This window comes from Macrobrachium rosenbergii, chromosome 3 (assembly GCF_040412425.1).
Source record: "Macrobrachium rosenbergii isolate ZJJX-2024 chromosome 3, ASM4041242v1, whole genome shotgun sequence".
Taxonomy (NCBI): Eukaryota; Metazoa; Arthropoda; class Malacostraca; order Decapoda; family Palaemonidae; genus Macrobrachium; species Macrobrachium rosenbergii.
In genome coordinates this window covers 54,981,775-54,998,345 of record NC_089743.1, presented here as the reverse complement: position 1 = coordinate 54,998,345, position 16,571 = coordinate 54,981,775, and the positions used below count along the sequence as shown (strand labels likewise).

The 16,571-nt window shown below is 37.8% G+C and overlaps 1 protein-coding gene across 6 annotated transcripts in view; it reads left to right on the top strand.

Moving 5' to 3' along the window:
- Positions 1–16,571, top strand: part of LOC136855870 (bromodomain-containing protein 7-like) — a 220,400-nt gene that overhangs the window by 126,246 nt on the left and 77,583 nt on the right. For all 6 annotated transcript variants that reach the window (XM_067133269.1, XM_067133302.1, XM_067133285.1 and 3 more), the window contains exons 7-9: positions 10,326–10,505; positions 10,906–11,076; positions 11,433–11,539. In XM_067133269.1, the coding sequence (XP_066989370.1) occupies positions 10,326–10,505; positions 10,906–11,076; positions 11,433–11,539 (458 nt within the window). The remainder of the gene's footprint in view (positions 1–10,325; positions 10,506–10,905; positions 11,077–11,432; positions 11,540–16,571) is intronic.

Genomic DNA, 16,571 nt, shown 5'->3' with positions numbered 1-16,571 from the left:
CTGTTGTCAGGTTTGAGTCCTTCTTGTTTCCCTCCTCCTTGGACTTTGTATCGATGATCCAGATCATTCGTTACTTTGTCCTGTTAGGGAGCTGTGGTACTTTCCGAAAAGGCTTGACATTTCTAACCTGGATGTCATCAACGTTTTCACTAGTACTATCTCTCCCGAGGAAGAAGTGTCTAGGACACATCTTTCTCCTGGCTTTGTGAAGCGATTGAAAGAGGTACTCGGCAACTGGCGACGACGATACTGGTACTTTCCACCGGAGAGCTCACGAAGTCAATGGCTTGGTCCAGCCCTCTCATTCCGGAATTTCTGTTGGTCTGGAAGCAAGACATGGTCTCATAGACCACTCTCTTGTCTTCCCGTGGTCTTGCCTACTGGCCCTTGGAACCTTTTTTCCCTGGTCCTGTGGTGGCTGCTCAACAAGTTGTGTTGTCTTACCCAGCTCCTTCAAGAGGGCTAGTAGCATCTCGCCTAAGGTGTTGGTTCTGGAAGTGAGAAGGATACCGAGAGGGGCTGGCCTCTCTTCCTCGTCCTTCCCCATCCTCCTACTTCTCCTCCTTCGGGATGAGAATAGGATTCGAACCAATACTTGCTGGATCTGGCATCTGATGCGGTAAGACTACACATCAAGCACCCATTCTATTTTCCTTCTAGAATCATAGAAGCAATTCCGCTCCTTCCTCTGGCAAGGGGAGGAAGGAGAGACTGGCAATAAGGGAAACCCTATCTCTGGTTTTCCTTACTGCCTCCAACTCTAGATTCTTCCCAGCCTATTTCGTAGGAGTTACATTTCCTCACTTATGTGAAAAGGTCCAGTATCTGACAAATGATCTTGCAGTTCCTGCACTCCGATCAATATGTCAGTAGCACGGTACTCCTCCTTGCTCTTTCGACCAGGAGGAGTAGCTCAGGTGTGCAGAACTCCAGTCAGTTTAAGCGATTCGCTCAGATTCCTCCCTCCAACCAGTGAGTCTTCCTAATATAAGGACCGACGGTTTGTATATTGTGTCAGAATAAATCACAATGTTAAAAGTAAATTGTATTTTTCATAACTATACAAACTGAGGTCCCTTACATTACTGTTATGCCCACCTCATGCCACCCCTCAATCTGAACTTGGACCGAAAGGCAAACTGGAATGTTTACATGTGGGCAGGTGGGTATTCCCACCTACCTGATGGTAGTTACTGCTTAACCACCTTGTTCAAGAGTTTAACGGCCGTGTCCAGCTTCGCCGTAAGTAATTGCTAATGTAAAGGACCTCAGGTTTGTATAGTTAGGAAAAATACAATTTACTTTTAAAAACTGTGACTTTAAGCAACTTCATCAAGTCCTTTGACAAGTCCAAGCAAGGAAGGAAATCCGTCTTCTGGAACCTGGACGTAGTATTGAAGTGACTGACAGGTCCCTCTTTTGACTTACTACACTCCTTTTCTTGAAAAAGGACCTTACCCAGAAGGCTATCTTGCTGGTGACCTTGGCTGCTGAAATGTTTTAGTGAGATCCAAGCCATTGTTCTAGTGTAGGTCTTTTTCACAAGGAGGCGTGGTTTGCTTGTTTACCCTTGGATTTTAGCCTAGAGCAAGGACTTATCCAAGTCTTGGATCCATTCTTTCTCCCTTAAGAACATAACGCACATCCTTAGCTTTGAGGAAGAATAGAGAGCCCTTGTCCAGTTGCAGTTTTCAGGTATTACCTGAGCAGGACCAGAAGAGCAGAGGGCCATCCATAACCTGTAGTGTTCTGGCAAGGACCCATTTCAACCTCTTAAGTAAGAATACATTGTCCTTTATCGAGACCTCTCTCAGATTCAGGAGAGTATTTTGCCCACTTTAGGTGAAAGCTATTGCCTACTTTAGGTGAAAGCTAAAGATGTCAGAGCAGCTTCTACCTCATTAGCTTGCAGGCACAATATGCCCCTTACTTCCATTCTTTAATCGACCTACTTGAAGTGTAATTGATGTTCGCTTCTCACCATTTTTAATGAAAGTTAAAACTGTTAAAATTTTGCAGTACCTTGCGATCATTATTAGTAACTGGCATGGTATCGCGGGAGGAAGCATAGGATTTTTTCATATATCCTTTCACCTTGGAGTAAGGTGCCGGGTTTTGGGGAGCCATGGGGTACAGTGTACCTGAAGCACTCACCACTCTCAGTGGACAGGTTGTGGTTTTATTTCAGTGTAGGTGATGTTTTGTCAGGTTGGTTTTTATATTAGTACTGTGCCCAGGGCAAGGGCACCTAATGATGCTTTGCTAGCCATCGGAATACTCCTTCGCTGCAAAGCTCCCACCTAACCCTGAAGGGGAGCGCACTCTTCGATTTTTGATGAATATTTTTGAAATTTAAAAAAATGGTTAAATGGCCGTAAGACATGAGCAACACCTTGGTTGTCACGTGACCAAAGCATTTTTTCGAAATATTAAAATTGATGGGGTTTTGGGCCTCCACCCCCACTTGGTGAGGTAGGGCTGAGGTTTGGCTCCTAATGACTATTGTAATTTTTTCCTTTATTCACCTAATTTATTAACTATTTTGATTTTTATATCACCTTATCTCCTACGTCTGGCAGCAACAATGGCTTGTTCCTTGGTGAATGCGTGGTCTAAGAGACACTGAGACTGTGAGACAGGGTGCCGAGTGAGTCAGTTACCCCCAAATGCTGAAAGTGGTGGGTGGGCAACTTTTTTCTGAGCAATTTTTTGCTTTTGCAATTTTTTTGCTTTTTTTTTTTTAAAAATGTAACTCTAAATACAATCTATATACTTTCACCTTCAAAAATACGCTCACAGTTGATAAAATGAATAAAGGATGATGAAAAGGGAGTATATGATGACAAGTTCATTATATCTAGATCTCAGTTAGATCAGGTATTAGATGCAAGGTAGGAAATTGCAGGGGTAAAGTTCAGGTCGAAGTCTCTGCCAATAGATGGGATACTGATATTTTAATGAAGTGCCAATCATGTAGGTTTATGGTTAGTGCCCCAGCAAAGCAAATTTGCACTGGAAAATCTCAGCACTATCAATTGAGTGAGATAAATATTGAGGAAATTGAACACAACTTCGGCTGTGAGAAATTCAACTTACTAACACATCTGTTTGGCACAAGTGAAAGTATAGAGGAAGTTCTTCATTCGAGAGACAAAAAGGCTTGAAAATCAAACTCCAAAGACCAAAAAGACCAAACAAGTGAAAAAAAGACTGAAAATGAGTCAAGAGTATCAGCCTGGTAGCTACTAAACTTTTAGTTTCTTAGTTTTAAACCAGGCAACAATGAGTCAGGTGGTACTTGATGATACCCTTGCCTCGAGCGAATAATACCCCTTTTTATAGGGGGGCGGTGACCTGGAGCCAGAAATCAACCAAAATAATGCTCTAAGATAAGTTTTTTCCACGAGTGCCAAAAAAAAACCACTTGTTGATCTTTACGGTCATTTTTCTCAGTTCTCACTTTTTTGCACTTCAAACGCAAACTACATTTTTATTTGTAGGCCAATTTTAAAGTTAAATATACCATTGGAAAGAGGAAAGAAAGACGAATATTTGTTTGGGGCTAGGTTTTTCTTAGGTTGATGAGGAACCCGTGATAATCAAATTTTACAAATTTTGGGGGAGAAAATCCAACCTTGCCCCCATCCAAAAAAAAGGAAAAGTAGAAAAACTCTTCCCATTATTTTTTTCATACTATGATATACTTTCTGTGTATGAAGCCACATTGCAATAGCTCTAAAAATGAAGGAGGTGAATCATTTTTAATTTTTTAATTTTTTTCTCATTTTTTTATAAAATCCAAAATAATCATCCGATCACTCAAATTGTTTCTGGAACATCACCTTATATATATGTATAACATATGAAAATTTCATAAAAATCGGGGCATTATTTCTATGTAAGTGTGCGCTCCCCTTAAGGAACGGATTGAGCCTGAATGTGAAGTAAAACAGGGTTAGGGAGGTGGACGGATTGAGCTTGAGTGTGAAACAATATTATGCAACACCGATATGGTAAGAATTTGGCGAGACAGAGGTGCCGATACTTCTATATGCTATAAATCCACTAATGGCAACTTTTATACTGACCTGAGAGTCATACCAGTGTTGCCACAGACATCTTTCCAGCCATCAGTAATGCTTGCGACTTGAAGGAGTAAAGTACTGCCTCTCTCTCTCACATGAGTCTTTTTGTAAATTTGCTTGTAAATATACGAAGGGGTTGCTATTGTTTTTTGTTTTTGTCTTTTACGATAGTATGTCGGTTGTAAATGTAATTTTACAAAGAAAATTGCCAAGAAATATTAGAAAAAGCATGTAAAAGTAAAAAAAAAAGTTACTGAATCTTCCGTTCTCGTAAATTTACGTGAATATTTTTCAACAAATATGCAAAAAATTTGTTACTGCTTTTATTTATTGTCTGTTTTGATATTGTGTGAGCAGTAATAATAATTTTACAAAATACAATAAATTTATTTATTAGAAAAAACATAAAGTTGGTAAAATTTACGATTATCCTGTAAATGAGGCCCCACAAGGGTTTGTAAATAGTCATTTTCAACTTCTCACGGAAGGCAGGGAAAATTTTTTAGAATTTTTTTATTTATACAGTGTAAATGTACGTGTCATTCTCTTTCCATTGATGTGATTTTTTTTTTTTATTTTGCCGACCTCAACGTTTTCCCGGTCTGGGATGCTGCACATTGATAAATTATGCCGTCCCTTAAGGGTTAAGAACTGTAGAGGCACTCCACGGCTACACCGCCACGCCACTACAGGTTAAGATGAGCACCAACCAGAGGCAGTATTCTCCTGCAGTAGCTCTCTTAACTGAAAAGGAAACGACAAGCATTGTTTTCAGTGCTAGCAATTTTTTATTTCAAATTCATTACATGACTTAATATTTTGGAGTAAAATATGTCCATGTATCCCACCTCCTATCAGTGTGGAATCAGCTATGTAATTATTTGGGTAGTTACTTATATAAAAGTGACATTTTTATAATAAAAATTTTATGTATACTTACCAAGTAATTACAAAATCAGAGCCCACCCTCCTCCCCTCTAATGGACATAACACACAAATAGAATGAGGTTGTCTGCTAAGTCGTTCCTAGTATTCCCATTAGTGGGAAGACTGGTCTTCTACACTAAACAATCGAAGTGCTACCTCAAATTTTGAATTTAAGTAGCTGCTTTAGCTAGAAACTATAACTATGTAATTACTTGGCAAGTATATATAAAACTTTATTTTGTCATAAAAATTATAATCTGACAACAAAACCAAGAGTATAGTGACCAGGGAGACAACAAATGTGGATATCATGGATGTGATGTAGCAGTGAATGAAATGTTCTTTGAATGGTATTGATTTTGTCACAGATGCTGAGGATTTTATTTTAAATAAATGCAAGTGGTTGTCAGCGCTGGCATGCACTTGAAGGTAGCACCACTGTTGATGATTTCCAAGGCTCTTTGCAATGTCCCTTTCAGGCTCAGCAGTATTGCTTTGTGATGTTTATTTTTCATCAGTGCTCTTGGGTCACTTATTCATAGTTCAACTTCTTTAGTTTCCCCTTGCTCAGATTTTCACCTGTTTAAGAACTATTTCCTTTGGGCGAACACTGTATAAGTTAAGATGTGATACAGTGGTCTAATTGGATTAATTTATAAAGAAAGGCCTAATGATGAAGAGTCATTGGAGGAAGTTGAACAATTTTGCTATAATGTCAACATTAGATTGTGAGGCCAAATTTGAGAAAGCAAGAAAAAGACTAACAATGGCCTAGATGAAATGGAAAGAAATGGCTGCATTTATGATAGTTGAAAAATATTCCACTTGTAAATGGAGCTAAAATTAAACCTTTGCTTTTTATATACAGTAGACAAGGGAGCTTGCAAGGAAAATGGAGATTTTGAGAAGGTCTTCGACTATAAAAGCTAGGGGTTATAAATGGAGGGTGTTTTGAAGATTATTTCTTGACTGAAGGAACAGAAAATAGATTCTAGTCTAAATGGTGAAGTATACCTTGTAATGTTGGGTATATGATTCACTCATTGCTGTATTTCTTTCATTAAAGGAAGAGAGAGAGAGAGATGTTGTTTACAACAGAGTCTAAGCACATTATAAATGGATTCTGTGAGTGAAATAATGTTTTATGTATTGATATTTTGCTGTGTTTTCTCTTTAAAAGATATGTATACTGAGAGAGAGAGAGAGACAGTGGTTTTTGCATGGAAGTCTAAGCACAGTATAAATGGATTCTGTAAGTGACATAATGTTTTATGTATTGATATTTTGCTGTGTTTTCTCTTTAAAAGATATGTATACTGAGAGAGAGAGAGAGAGAGAGAGAGAGAGTGGTTTTTACATCGAAGTCTAATCACAGTATAAATGGATACTGTAAGCGAAATAACATTTTATTGATATTTTGCTGTATTTTCATTAAAGAATATGTATAGTAGAGAGAGAGAGAGAGAGAAACTGAAGTGTTTTTACATTGAAGCACAGTAACTTGCTGGGGACGAGACTTCAAAAGCATGATTAAACTATGGCTGGGAGGAGCGTAAGAATGTTGAGTGTTGTCTACATATGAAATTTGGATTTTAAATATTTTCGCGGTGATTAGAGATGAAATGTCAGCAGTGATAAAAAATTTTTTTTGTACTGTTATGATATGTGTGATAATCGTAGTGAACTAAACTTGTAGTGAATTACAGTATTGTTCAATAAATCAGACAAAGCAAAAAGTATGGCAACACTACCTACGTCGATCTAGTAGTGAACTTGCTGGATTTGCTTATTTTCGTGTTTTTTACGTTTATGGTACAGTAATTGATATTTCATTAAAGGATGTATACAGTACAGTACTGATTTATGAGAGAGAGAGAGAGAGAGATTCTGTCGTCAGACAATTTGCTCCTGGAGGTTTTGAGTTGCCTATGTATGAAATTCGGATTGTAAATATTTTACGGTGATTAAATCAGTATAGTATAAATGGATTCTGTAAATGAAAAAAACGTTTTATTGATATTTTGCTGTGTTTTCTCATTAACCCTTAGTGGACGGGAATCATCACATGAGTATCTGTAACAGGTTTTGAGTGATGGACGGGATAACTTAATGAGTATTAACCCTTAATGGATGGGAATCCTCATATGAGTGTCTGTAACAGGTTTTGGGTGATGGACGGGAATCCTCATATGAGTATTAATATTACGCGCAATACTGTTTGAATGGATTAAGCGGGAAAGATGTTCATAGCACTTCAATGGTCCATAAATGAATTATGGCAACTATAATACCATGGCACTGGAAAGAATCGCTCAGTATGCCTTGAGATTTCAGAGGAGGATGTACTGCCTCTTTGCAGCTCCAGGATGTCTTTTTATTTATTTGCTCATAAATATACCCAGGGATTGCCGTTGGTTTTAGTTCTTATCTTTTATGATAGAATGTCAGCTATATATAATTGTAATTTTGCAAAGAAATATTAGAAAAAACATGTATACCTCATAAAAAGTTACTACATTTCCCCATCTCAGTAAATCTCGTAAATATTTTACAACAAATATACTCAGAATTTGTTACTGATTTTAGTTCTTATCTGTTATGATATTGTGTGAGCTGTAATTATAATTTTACAAAATAAAATAATATAAATTATTGGAAAAAACATGCATAACTTAATAAAATTAACATATTTTATGAGTGTCTTGTAAAAGAGGCCCCACACAGGGTTGTAAATAGTCACTTTCAATTTCCTGTGGAAGGTAGGGAAAAATTTTGAAAATTTGTTTTCTTACACCATGTACATTTGCATATCTTCCTCTTTCCATTGATGTGTTTTTTTGTCTTAAATTGGCCAACCTTAAAGTTTGCCCTGTCTGGCTGTGTGCTTGATATATATTTAGCCCGTCCCTTAAGGGTTAATATTACATGCCATTCAGTTTGCATGACTTTAGCGGGAAAGGAGTTCATAGCACTTCAATGGTCCATAAATGACTTAGGGCAACTATAATAGCTCAGCACGGGAAATACATCAATTAGTATGCCTTGAGATTTCAGAGGGGAATGTACTTTGTCTCTGCAGTTCCAGGACATCTTTTTATTTATTTGCTCAAAAGTACACCCAGGGATTGTTGTTGGTTTTAGTTCTTATCTTTTATGATATTATGTCAGCCATAACTGTAATTTTGAAAAGAAAAGTGTGAAGAAATTTTAGAAAAAGTATGTATACCTCACAAAAAAGTTACTGCATCTCCTCATCTCAGTAAATCTCATAAATGTCTTACAACAAATATACTGTACTCAGAATTTGTTCTAGTTTTAGTTCTCATCTGTTATGATATTGTGTGAACTGTAATTATAATTTTTATAAAATAAAATTAAATAAATTATTAGAAAAAACATGCATAACTTGGTAAAATTAACATATTTTAACGAGTGTCTTGTAAAAGAAGCCCCACACAGGGTTGTAAATAGTCACTTTCAACTTCCCTTGGAAGGTAGGGAAAAATTTTTAGAATTTTTTCCTTACACCATGTGCATTTGCTTATCTTCCTCTTAACATTGATGTGTTTTTTTTAAATTGGCCAACCTTAAAGTTTGCCTGATCTGGGGGTATGCTAGATATATATATAGCCCATCCCTTAAAGGTTAAAGGATATGTATACTTACAGAGAGAGAGTGAGAGAAAGAGAATTTTTTAATAAGTTTATGGTAGATGGTGAGGACTAACCACAAAATGACATAAACCAAGAACTTACTGTATTAAATAATTTTTTTTATCAAAACGTTTTTGTATGTAATCACTTAAATACTAGTGTGATGTAACAAACCAAGCATTCTGTTTGGAGGAACGTATCCCGTCGTTCTAAACTACCCATATATTTTAGATATGCTCTATACAGTAGTACTATCCTAAAATATGTACTGTACAGTAAATATCATTTCAAAATCGTCTCACAACAGCAAAACATAATAAAATGTACATACATTATGTGCAGTACAGCAGACGATGTACAAAATTATGTTAGGCAAAAGAAAATGTGTGTCTGAATTATAGGGGATACTTAGAGTAACAGTTGTAGGCAGGTACATAATGTTGTAAGATAACTTTGAAATGATACTGTGGTGCTCCAGGATGATAGTTTGAGGTACATTATATTTTTGTTTGAACTGTTAAAATAGGCTGTTCTAAGCATTTTAGGGTTGTATATACTTAAGAGTAACAGTTTTAGAAGAGCAATGTAAGCTGACTTTGGATGTTTTGGGATGATGGTGTAGCATGTAGTTTTGTTTGAAATGATATTAAATTGTTTTAGTATGATAATTTAAGGTGTATTTTGTGTTTTAACTATTAAATTAGGCAGTGAACTGTGAAAATAGGCAGTTATATGCATTTTAGTTTACGGGGTACAGGGTATTTGGCAGTTGTAAGCCAGTTAAAAGCATTTTTAGAGGGGATTTTACATTTCCGCTGTGGGTTCTGGAGCCTATCCCGGCATAAAAGTAGGGGAGCACTGTATGAAGGGTTCTTGGCATTATGTTTGCAGCCCCATGTGTATTGCTTTCTGCCGCTTATTTTTCATCTGTTCCCTTGAGTTTCCTTCTAGCTTTGCATGAGATCCTGGAAAGTCAACTTTGTGTTCTTGTGCAACTAATCTGTAATAGTTATTATTAATAATCAGGGAAGAACCTTTTGATTTGAAAAAAGGGTATAACCCACAAGGGTACATCTTCAAAGGTTTACCATAGTATGGGCACCCAAACTGTGAATTGATTAGGTATCAGATTTGTTCAAAAAGTATTGGTTACAATCAGCTTAAAATTAAGACAGTACAGTAGTAATTATTTTTAATGAGTGGATTAGTAAATAAACTGCAGTTTACTTAGTCTACTCTTTGCAAATTCCTAGGAAGTAAAGCCTACAGGATCTATACAAACAAGAACAGTAAAATGCTGTACTAGTATAAGTACTGTATAATAAACATATTTTACATGAAATCACCCAATTTTTTAAAGGTAGCCCTTTTTTAATGATTCAACATGAGCACAAGTTAAAATCAAGCTAAAACGACTGTTAACTAGCTGATCAAGCCTCCACCAAAATATAATGTCTGTGCAGTGAATAAAGAAAAAGAATAAATGCATAAAGAAGTAGAATAACATTCAGATAAAAATAAATCAATGTAAAACAGCAGCCAATCAATACATACTTTACTGTATAAGCATGAACTGCAGTTGAGAAATGTAAGGAAAGTCAAGGCATTGAATCAGTGCCCTTCAGAAAAGCATTATAGACTTAAAACATTTTATTTACAGCAATTACTGGATCACCTCTTGAAACTTTTGGAGAAGAAGGATCCTCAGCAGTTCTTTGCCTGGCCTGTTACTGATGCCATTGCACCAGGGTACTCATCAATCATTTCCCAACCTATGGACTTTTCTACAATGAGACAGAAGATAGATGACAATGAATATTCAAATCTTAAGGAATTTATTGTATGTATAGCCGTTTCGGTAAAACATTTTTATTTATTTTGCTAACATTTTGATGTGTGGCTATTATTATTGATAATTCAGAATTGAAAGTAAGTTATTTTTGGGGGGAAGGCTTCCAGAGAAGTTGCTCAGAAATTGTAGTAAAGTAACAGATGTATAAGACTATAACAGACAGTTATAAAGTATTGATATAAGTAGAGAAGAATAACTTCACTAGTCATATTTAGTTTAATGTGGATACTTAAGGGTTTCTGATATTTAGTTTTATGAAGAGAATGTATTTGGCTCTTGACATTGTCTAAGTATCTTTAGGAATGTCATAAAGTATAACCTATGAAAATTTTTTCAACAAATTATCTAAAATGTGCTGTGCACTCATGTTTTCAATATGCTTTTTCAGAGTGATTTTGAACTGATGTGCAATAATTGCATGACTTACAATCAGTTGGATACCATCTATTACAAGGCAGCCAAAAAGCTTTTGTATGTTGGGGAGAAAATACTCAGCCCAGAGAAGCTGCTGTCTCTGAGAAGAGAGCTTCCTCTTATGACAACCCTTACCAAGGAACAGGTACTGTATAGGTTATTTTCAAAGTTTTTGCTATTCAGATCATCCTCTTATCAGCTGATCCCTGATCAGGGTCACTGTTTTCAATGAGCCTATTCCAGTGGCTCATATCAAATAGTTTCTAATATTAACAACAATGAAATTCTGTTTCACTAATCTTCACGTATACAATCGAAATATAATCACTCAAGTAAGAAATGAAGAATACTTTTATTCTTGTGAGGAAGAGACCAGAGGCATTATCCTACTCCATTCAAGTGTAAGTTTTATAAATGTTTTTTCTTTAAGTGAACTTTGGTTACATTTACAAATGTGGAGAGTATTGACAAGTATATGAATGCTCATGCTTTTATTTCCAGCTTGGGTTTGATATTAACCCGGTAGTTGCTGGTGGTGGAGAAGCTGAAGCTACCACAGAAGAAGCCATGGATGCAGCAGAAGCTGATGCAGAGAAGGAACCCATCAAGTAAGTCAATTTCCAGTCAAGTAAGATAATGATGGGGTTGCGGAAATTACCTAGGGTTTTTATCCTGGTGAGAGGAATAACTTACTTTGTATAAGGTAAAGTGAATAGAATTATCAGGGCATAACATTGCAAACCACAATGTACACCAAGGAAGGTGTTGTTTAGGATTCTGATTAGGAATGAAGACAGATGGCCAAAGGGTTGATAAGGGAAGAACCTTGTGAACTTTGACAAGAAATGGGATTTATGGATGTAGTGTTTATTATGAGACATCAACTGAGAAGTTTGATAAGTGAGAGATGAGAGGCCATATGTGACAGAGAAGCTGTAGATGGTATTGTATTGATGGCAAGACAGTGTGGTTGGAATTGAGGATATTTTGTCTAGAATGTATGTTGAGAATTGAATTTTTTTAATGAAAACTTTTTACTAAAAATAGAAGCGTGCAAGGTTTGGTTGGTCAGAGAAAGGAGAAGAGATTGATGAAGTTTAAGGGATACGAAAAGTCTTCGGGAATGAAGTTTTGAGTGGTTTATGTTTGCATTTCATACAATGTTGATTGAAGATAATGAAAAGGAAGTCCAAAGACTAGTGAGGAGTGTGAAAGTGATATAAATAGAAATTCAAAAATTAATTTGAGGAAAAGTAAAATTATAAGAGGAAATGGAAACTATGAAGATGTAGCAGTGAATGTTGATATGGATGGTGAGAGAATGGAAGTAATTGATCATGCAGTGCTTCGAGCAGATGATGGTAGAATGACAGAATGGGTGAGGCAGAATAGATGAAGCAGTGAAGATAAAAGATAAAATTGTTAGCAGGTTTATGTTGAGTATTAAGAATTGAAAGAATTACAGAAATAAGAAGGGGCAAAAAGGGTAGCTTGGGTGAAAAGATGGATTTAAGTGGTTTTAGAAGTGTGCTGTTTAGAAAGTGCATATAATTCAGAAGTGTCGGTAAAAAAGAGGATTAAAAGATCCAGGAAGTGCTGCATATATTGAGGGGAATAAGTATAAATATTCAAATTAAAATTTCCTCGATATCCAGGAAGTGAGAGAGAGCATTCAAGATCAAGGTTAACTGATAAAATGAAGGATGAACTCATATGCAGAAAACTTCCAAATTATGAGCTGTATCATGTCTGCCTATCTACATACACTGCACTGTTCACCCTCCATTGCATGTGCATTCTGACCACCTTTGATATTAACCCTTAAACGCCGAGCCTCTATGTACAAAACTGTCTGCCGTATGCCGCCACGGTTTGAGAGTTAGCTCCGAAACGGAAAGAAAGTTTTTTCATAAAATCACAGCACGCTTAGTTTTTAAGATTAGGAGTTCATTTTTGGCTCCTTTTTTTGTCATTGCCTGAAGTTTAGTATGCAACCATCAGAAATGAAAAAAAATATAATTATCATATATAAATATTGGAGTATATGACAGCGCAAAAAAAATTTCATATATAAAGCTAATGAGTTTTTTTTCGTTGTATTGTACACTAAATTGCAATGGTTTTCTTATGTAACAAATTGTAAAACGATCAAAGCAACACAGAGAAAATATTATCACAAAATAATGCATGAATTCGTAACACACGGATATAAAAAAAAGTTTTTTCAAAATTCACCATAAATCGAAATATTATGCTAGAGACTTCCCGTTTGTTGCAAAATGAAGGTAAATGATTGAATATTACGAGAATGTAAGAGTCTTAGCTTACAATTGCATTTTTCTACCATTTCGGTCGAGTCAAAGTTGACCGAAGGTTGAAATTTTGGCACTTACCATGATTTATATGAAAATATTTCAAAACTGATAAAAGCTACAACCATGAGTTATTTTTTGTTGTATTCTACATGAAAATGCACACATTTTCATGTATAAAACTTTATGTAACAGCTAATAGAAAATGGTGCAAAAATTACGACAAAGTGACTAAAGAAATTCTGAGATTTTCAGCAGAGTTAGCATGCACGGAGGTAAGGAAAAAGTTTTTTCAAAACTTCACCATAAATCGAAATATTGTGCTAGAGACTTCCCGTGTGCTGCAAAATGAAGGTAAATGATTGAATATTACTAGAATGTAAGAGTTTTATCTTACAATTGCATTTTTCGACCATTTCGGTCGAGTCAAAGTTGACTGAAAGTTGAAATGTTGGCACAACGTGATTTATATGAAAATATTTCAAAATTGATAAAAGCTACAACCATGAGTTATTTTTTGTTGTATTCTACATGAAATTGCACACATTTTCATGTATAAAACTTTATGTAACGCCTAATAGAAAATGGTGCAAAAATTATGACAAAGTGACTAAAGAATTTCTGAGATTTTCAGCAGAGTTAGCACGTGCGGAGGTAAGGAAAAAGTTTTTTCAAAAATTCACCATAAATTGAAATATTGTGCTAGAGACTTCCCGTTTGTTGTAAAATGAAGGTAAATGATTGAATATCACTAGAATGTTAGATTTTTTGCTTACCAAAAAATACCCCCAAAAATATATATATACAGATATATATATATATATATATATATATATATATATATATATATATATATATATATATATATATATATATATATATATATATATATTTTATATATATATAGATTTTTTTATTTTGGTACAAATACATAACTAAAAGGAATGCTGTTGAAAAACTTTTTTTTTTGCATAAAATGAAATAATATACAAAACACCAATAAATACAGATATATAAAAACTTGTAATAAATATAAAATTAAATATAAAATCAATGCAGAATACTCACTCGTAATCCTGACTCTTCGTTCTATTCTTGTTTTCTCCCTCCTCCATTGAAGAGTCTTGCATTTTTTTCCTCTCGACATGACGAGGTACAGGTGGAGGAGGGAGACGCACGCCCTTACTGCAGATGGGCCACCCTTCGGCGGTCCGCTGCACCTTCCAGTGTCCCTCGGGTAGGCGCACTCCAATATATGACTGCAGTGTGGTATTTACAGTCACACTCCCCAATCCTGCAAAGTGCTACCTTGCAGGTGCGACAGACGAACTGGGTGTCTCTTCTTCTGCCATTTATATGGCACACCTGGCACCATTTCTGCTTACGCTCTTCTAGGGGCTCCAGTGTGTGATCCCCTGCCTGCAGCTGACACACAGGGTCCACTACCCGACGGGACATTGAAATGTGATGGAGGGCGGCAGCAGGGACAGGGACAGCAGGGGCGGCATCAGCAGGAGCGCCATCATCAAGGGCGGCATCATCAAGAGCGGCGGCAGCAGGGGCGGCATCGGCAGGAGCAGGATGACCGAGGTTGGCCCTCCTAGCGACATCTGCCCTATCCTCTCGGGGCAGATCTGGAGCTCAGGGCAGGGCGCCGGTGTTGGAAGGCCACTCCTCGGGATTAAAGTTTATGAGGGCATTCCCGGCTACCTCGAGAAACTGGATGTGGGACAACCTCTGGGTGTCTGAATTGTACCCACAGTAGAGGATGTAGGCATTCTGGAGGGCCAACTGAAGGAGGTATTTGAGGAGCTTCTGTGTCCACCTCCTGGTTCTCCTGGTGAAGGGATAATACTGGATGAGTTGATCAAAGAGATCAACTCCCCCCATGTGCCTATTGTAGTGCCCGATGACAGTAGGCCGTTGGACACAAAACTCCTCATACGTAACTTGGCCCTGCCGACGTGTCTTCTTCCGCTGAACGACCTCTTCTTGGATGGGCTCATGATTGGTCGTAATCATGGGCACGAGTCGGACCCCCTTCCAACAGATGACGAAGACACTCTGTCTCTCCTCTTGCCAGATGTTGCGGGTGGCTAGCGAACCTCTTGAGGACATTCGGGGCCCCATGCACCAACCGAAGGGTACCACTGACGTGCACACCTGCTTCATACAGTTCCTGGGCCAGGGATACCGAGTTATAATAATTATCCATAAACAGATGGTATCCCTGGTTACGGAAACGATCCACAAGACCGAAGACAGTGTCACGCAGCGTGGAGAAGACCCCGGAATATACAGAGAAGTCAGCAACGTATCCAGTGTTGGATTCCGTAATAAAAAATAACTACACACCATATTTCTTTGGCTTCTTGGGGTTGTACACTTTTATGCTTAGACGCCCTTTGTATGGCATCATCCCCTCACCCAAAGAAAGGTTCTTGGAAGGAACCATGAGAAACTGATACCGTTCACGAATGCACCTGATACCGTTCACGAATGCACTCCAACACTGGGCGGACTAAGATGAGGCGATCTGAGCTATTCCGGGGTATGGCCCTTTGGTTGAAGGCGTTGAAATACCTGTCCAATGCCAGGAAACTATCACGGAGCATAATGCCGGCCACATTGGGTGTACTTAAAAAAAAAATTCCGCCTCCAATATTGCCTGATGTCAGCAGCAGGCATCATTCCAAAAAAAAATGTGGAGCCCCAAAAAATGCGCCATGTCCGTGAGGTTGCAGCCCTGCCATCGATACGACAACGTTGTCTGCAGTTCCTCACAGCAGTACCGAGTGTAATCCGCCGTCTCTGCAACGAGGTATTCCAGCAATTCCCGCGTAAGGAAGAGCTGAATGAACCCCAGTGCAGTGAGAGGCACAGGGACGGTCAGTCCAGGTGCTGCCGTGAATGGGTGCATGTTAGGTGGGGTGGGGTCCTCCAACCACCCCTCATCACTTTCGGACAAACGGCCTTCACCTAGGCTGCCGCAACATTGCGACCTTCTACGGCCACGTGTGCGTGCACGGGCACGACTTCACACTCCCCCCCTCCCCACTGGCCCATCTCCCTCACTTTCACCATCACTTTCTGTCTCGTCCCCACCAGCCACAATCGGTGCCTCCTCCTCAGACTCTCCCTCATAAACACTGAAACCACTGAACTCGAGTTCACTTTCATGCTGTGGCTCTCGTACAGACATTGGGGGCAAATACTTATCGTCACTGACATCGGGCATGATGTCCTCGTCACTAGATGACCAACTGCCATCAAAATGAGGACTTTCCACCTGCTCTCGATCGAGCTCCAACAAGTACTCATCAATGTC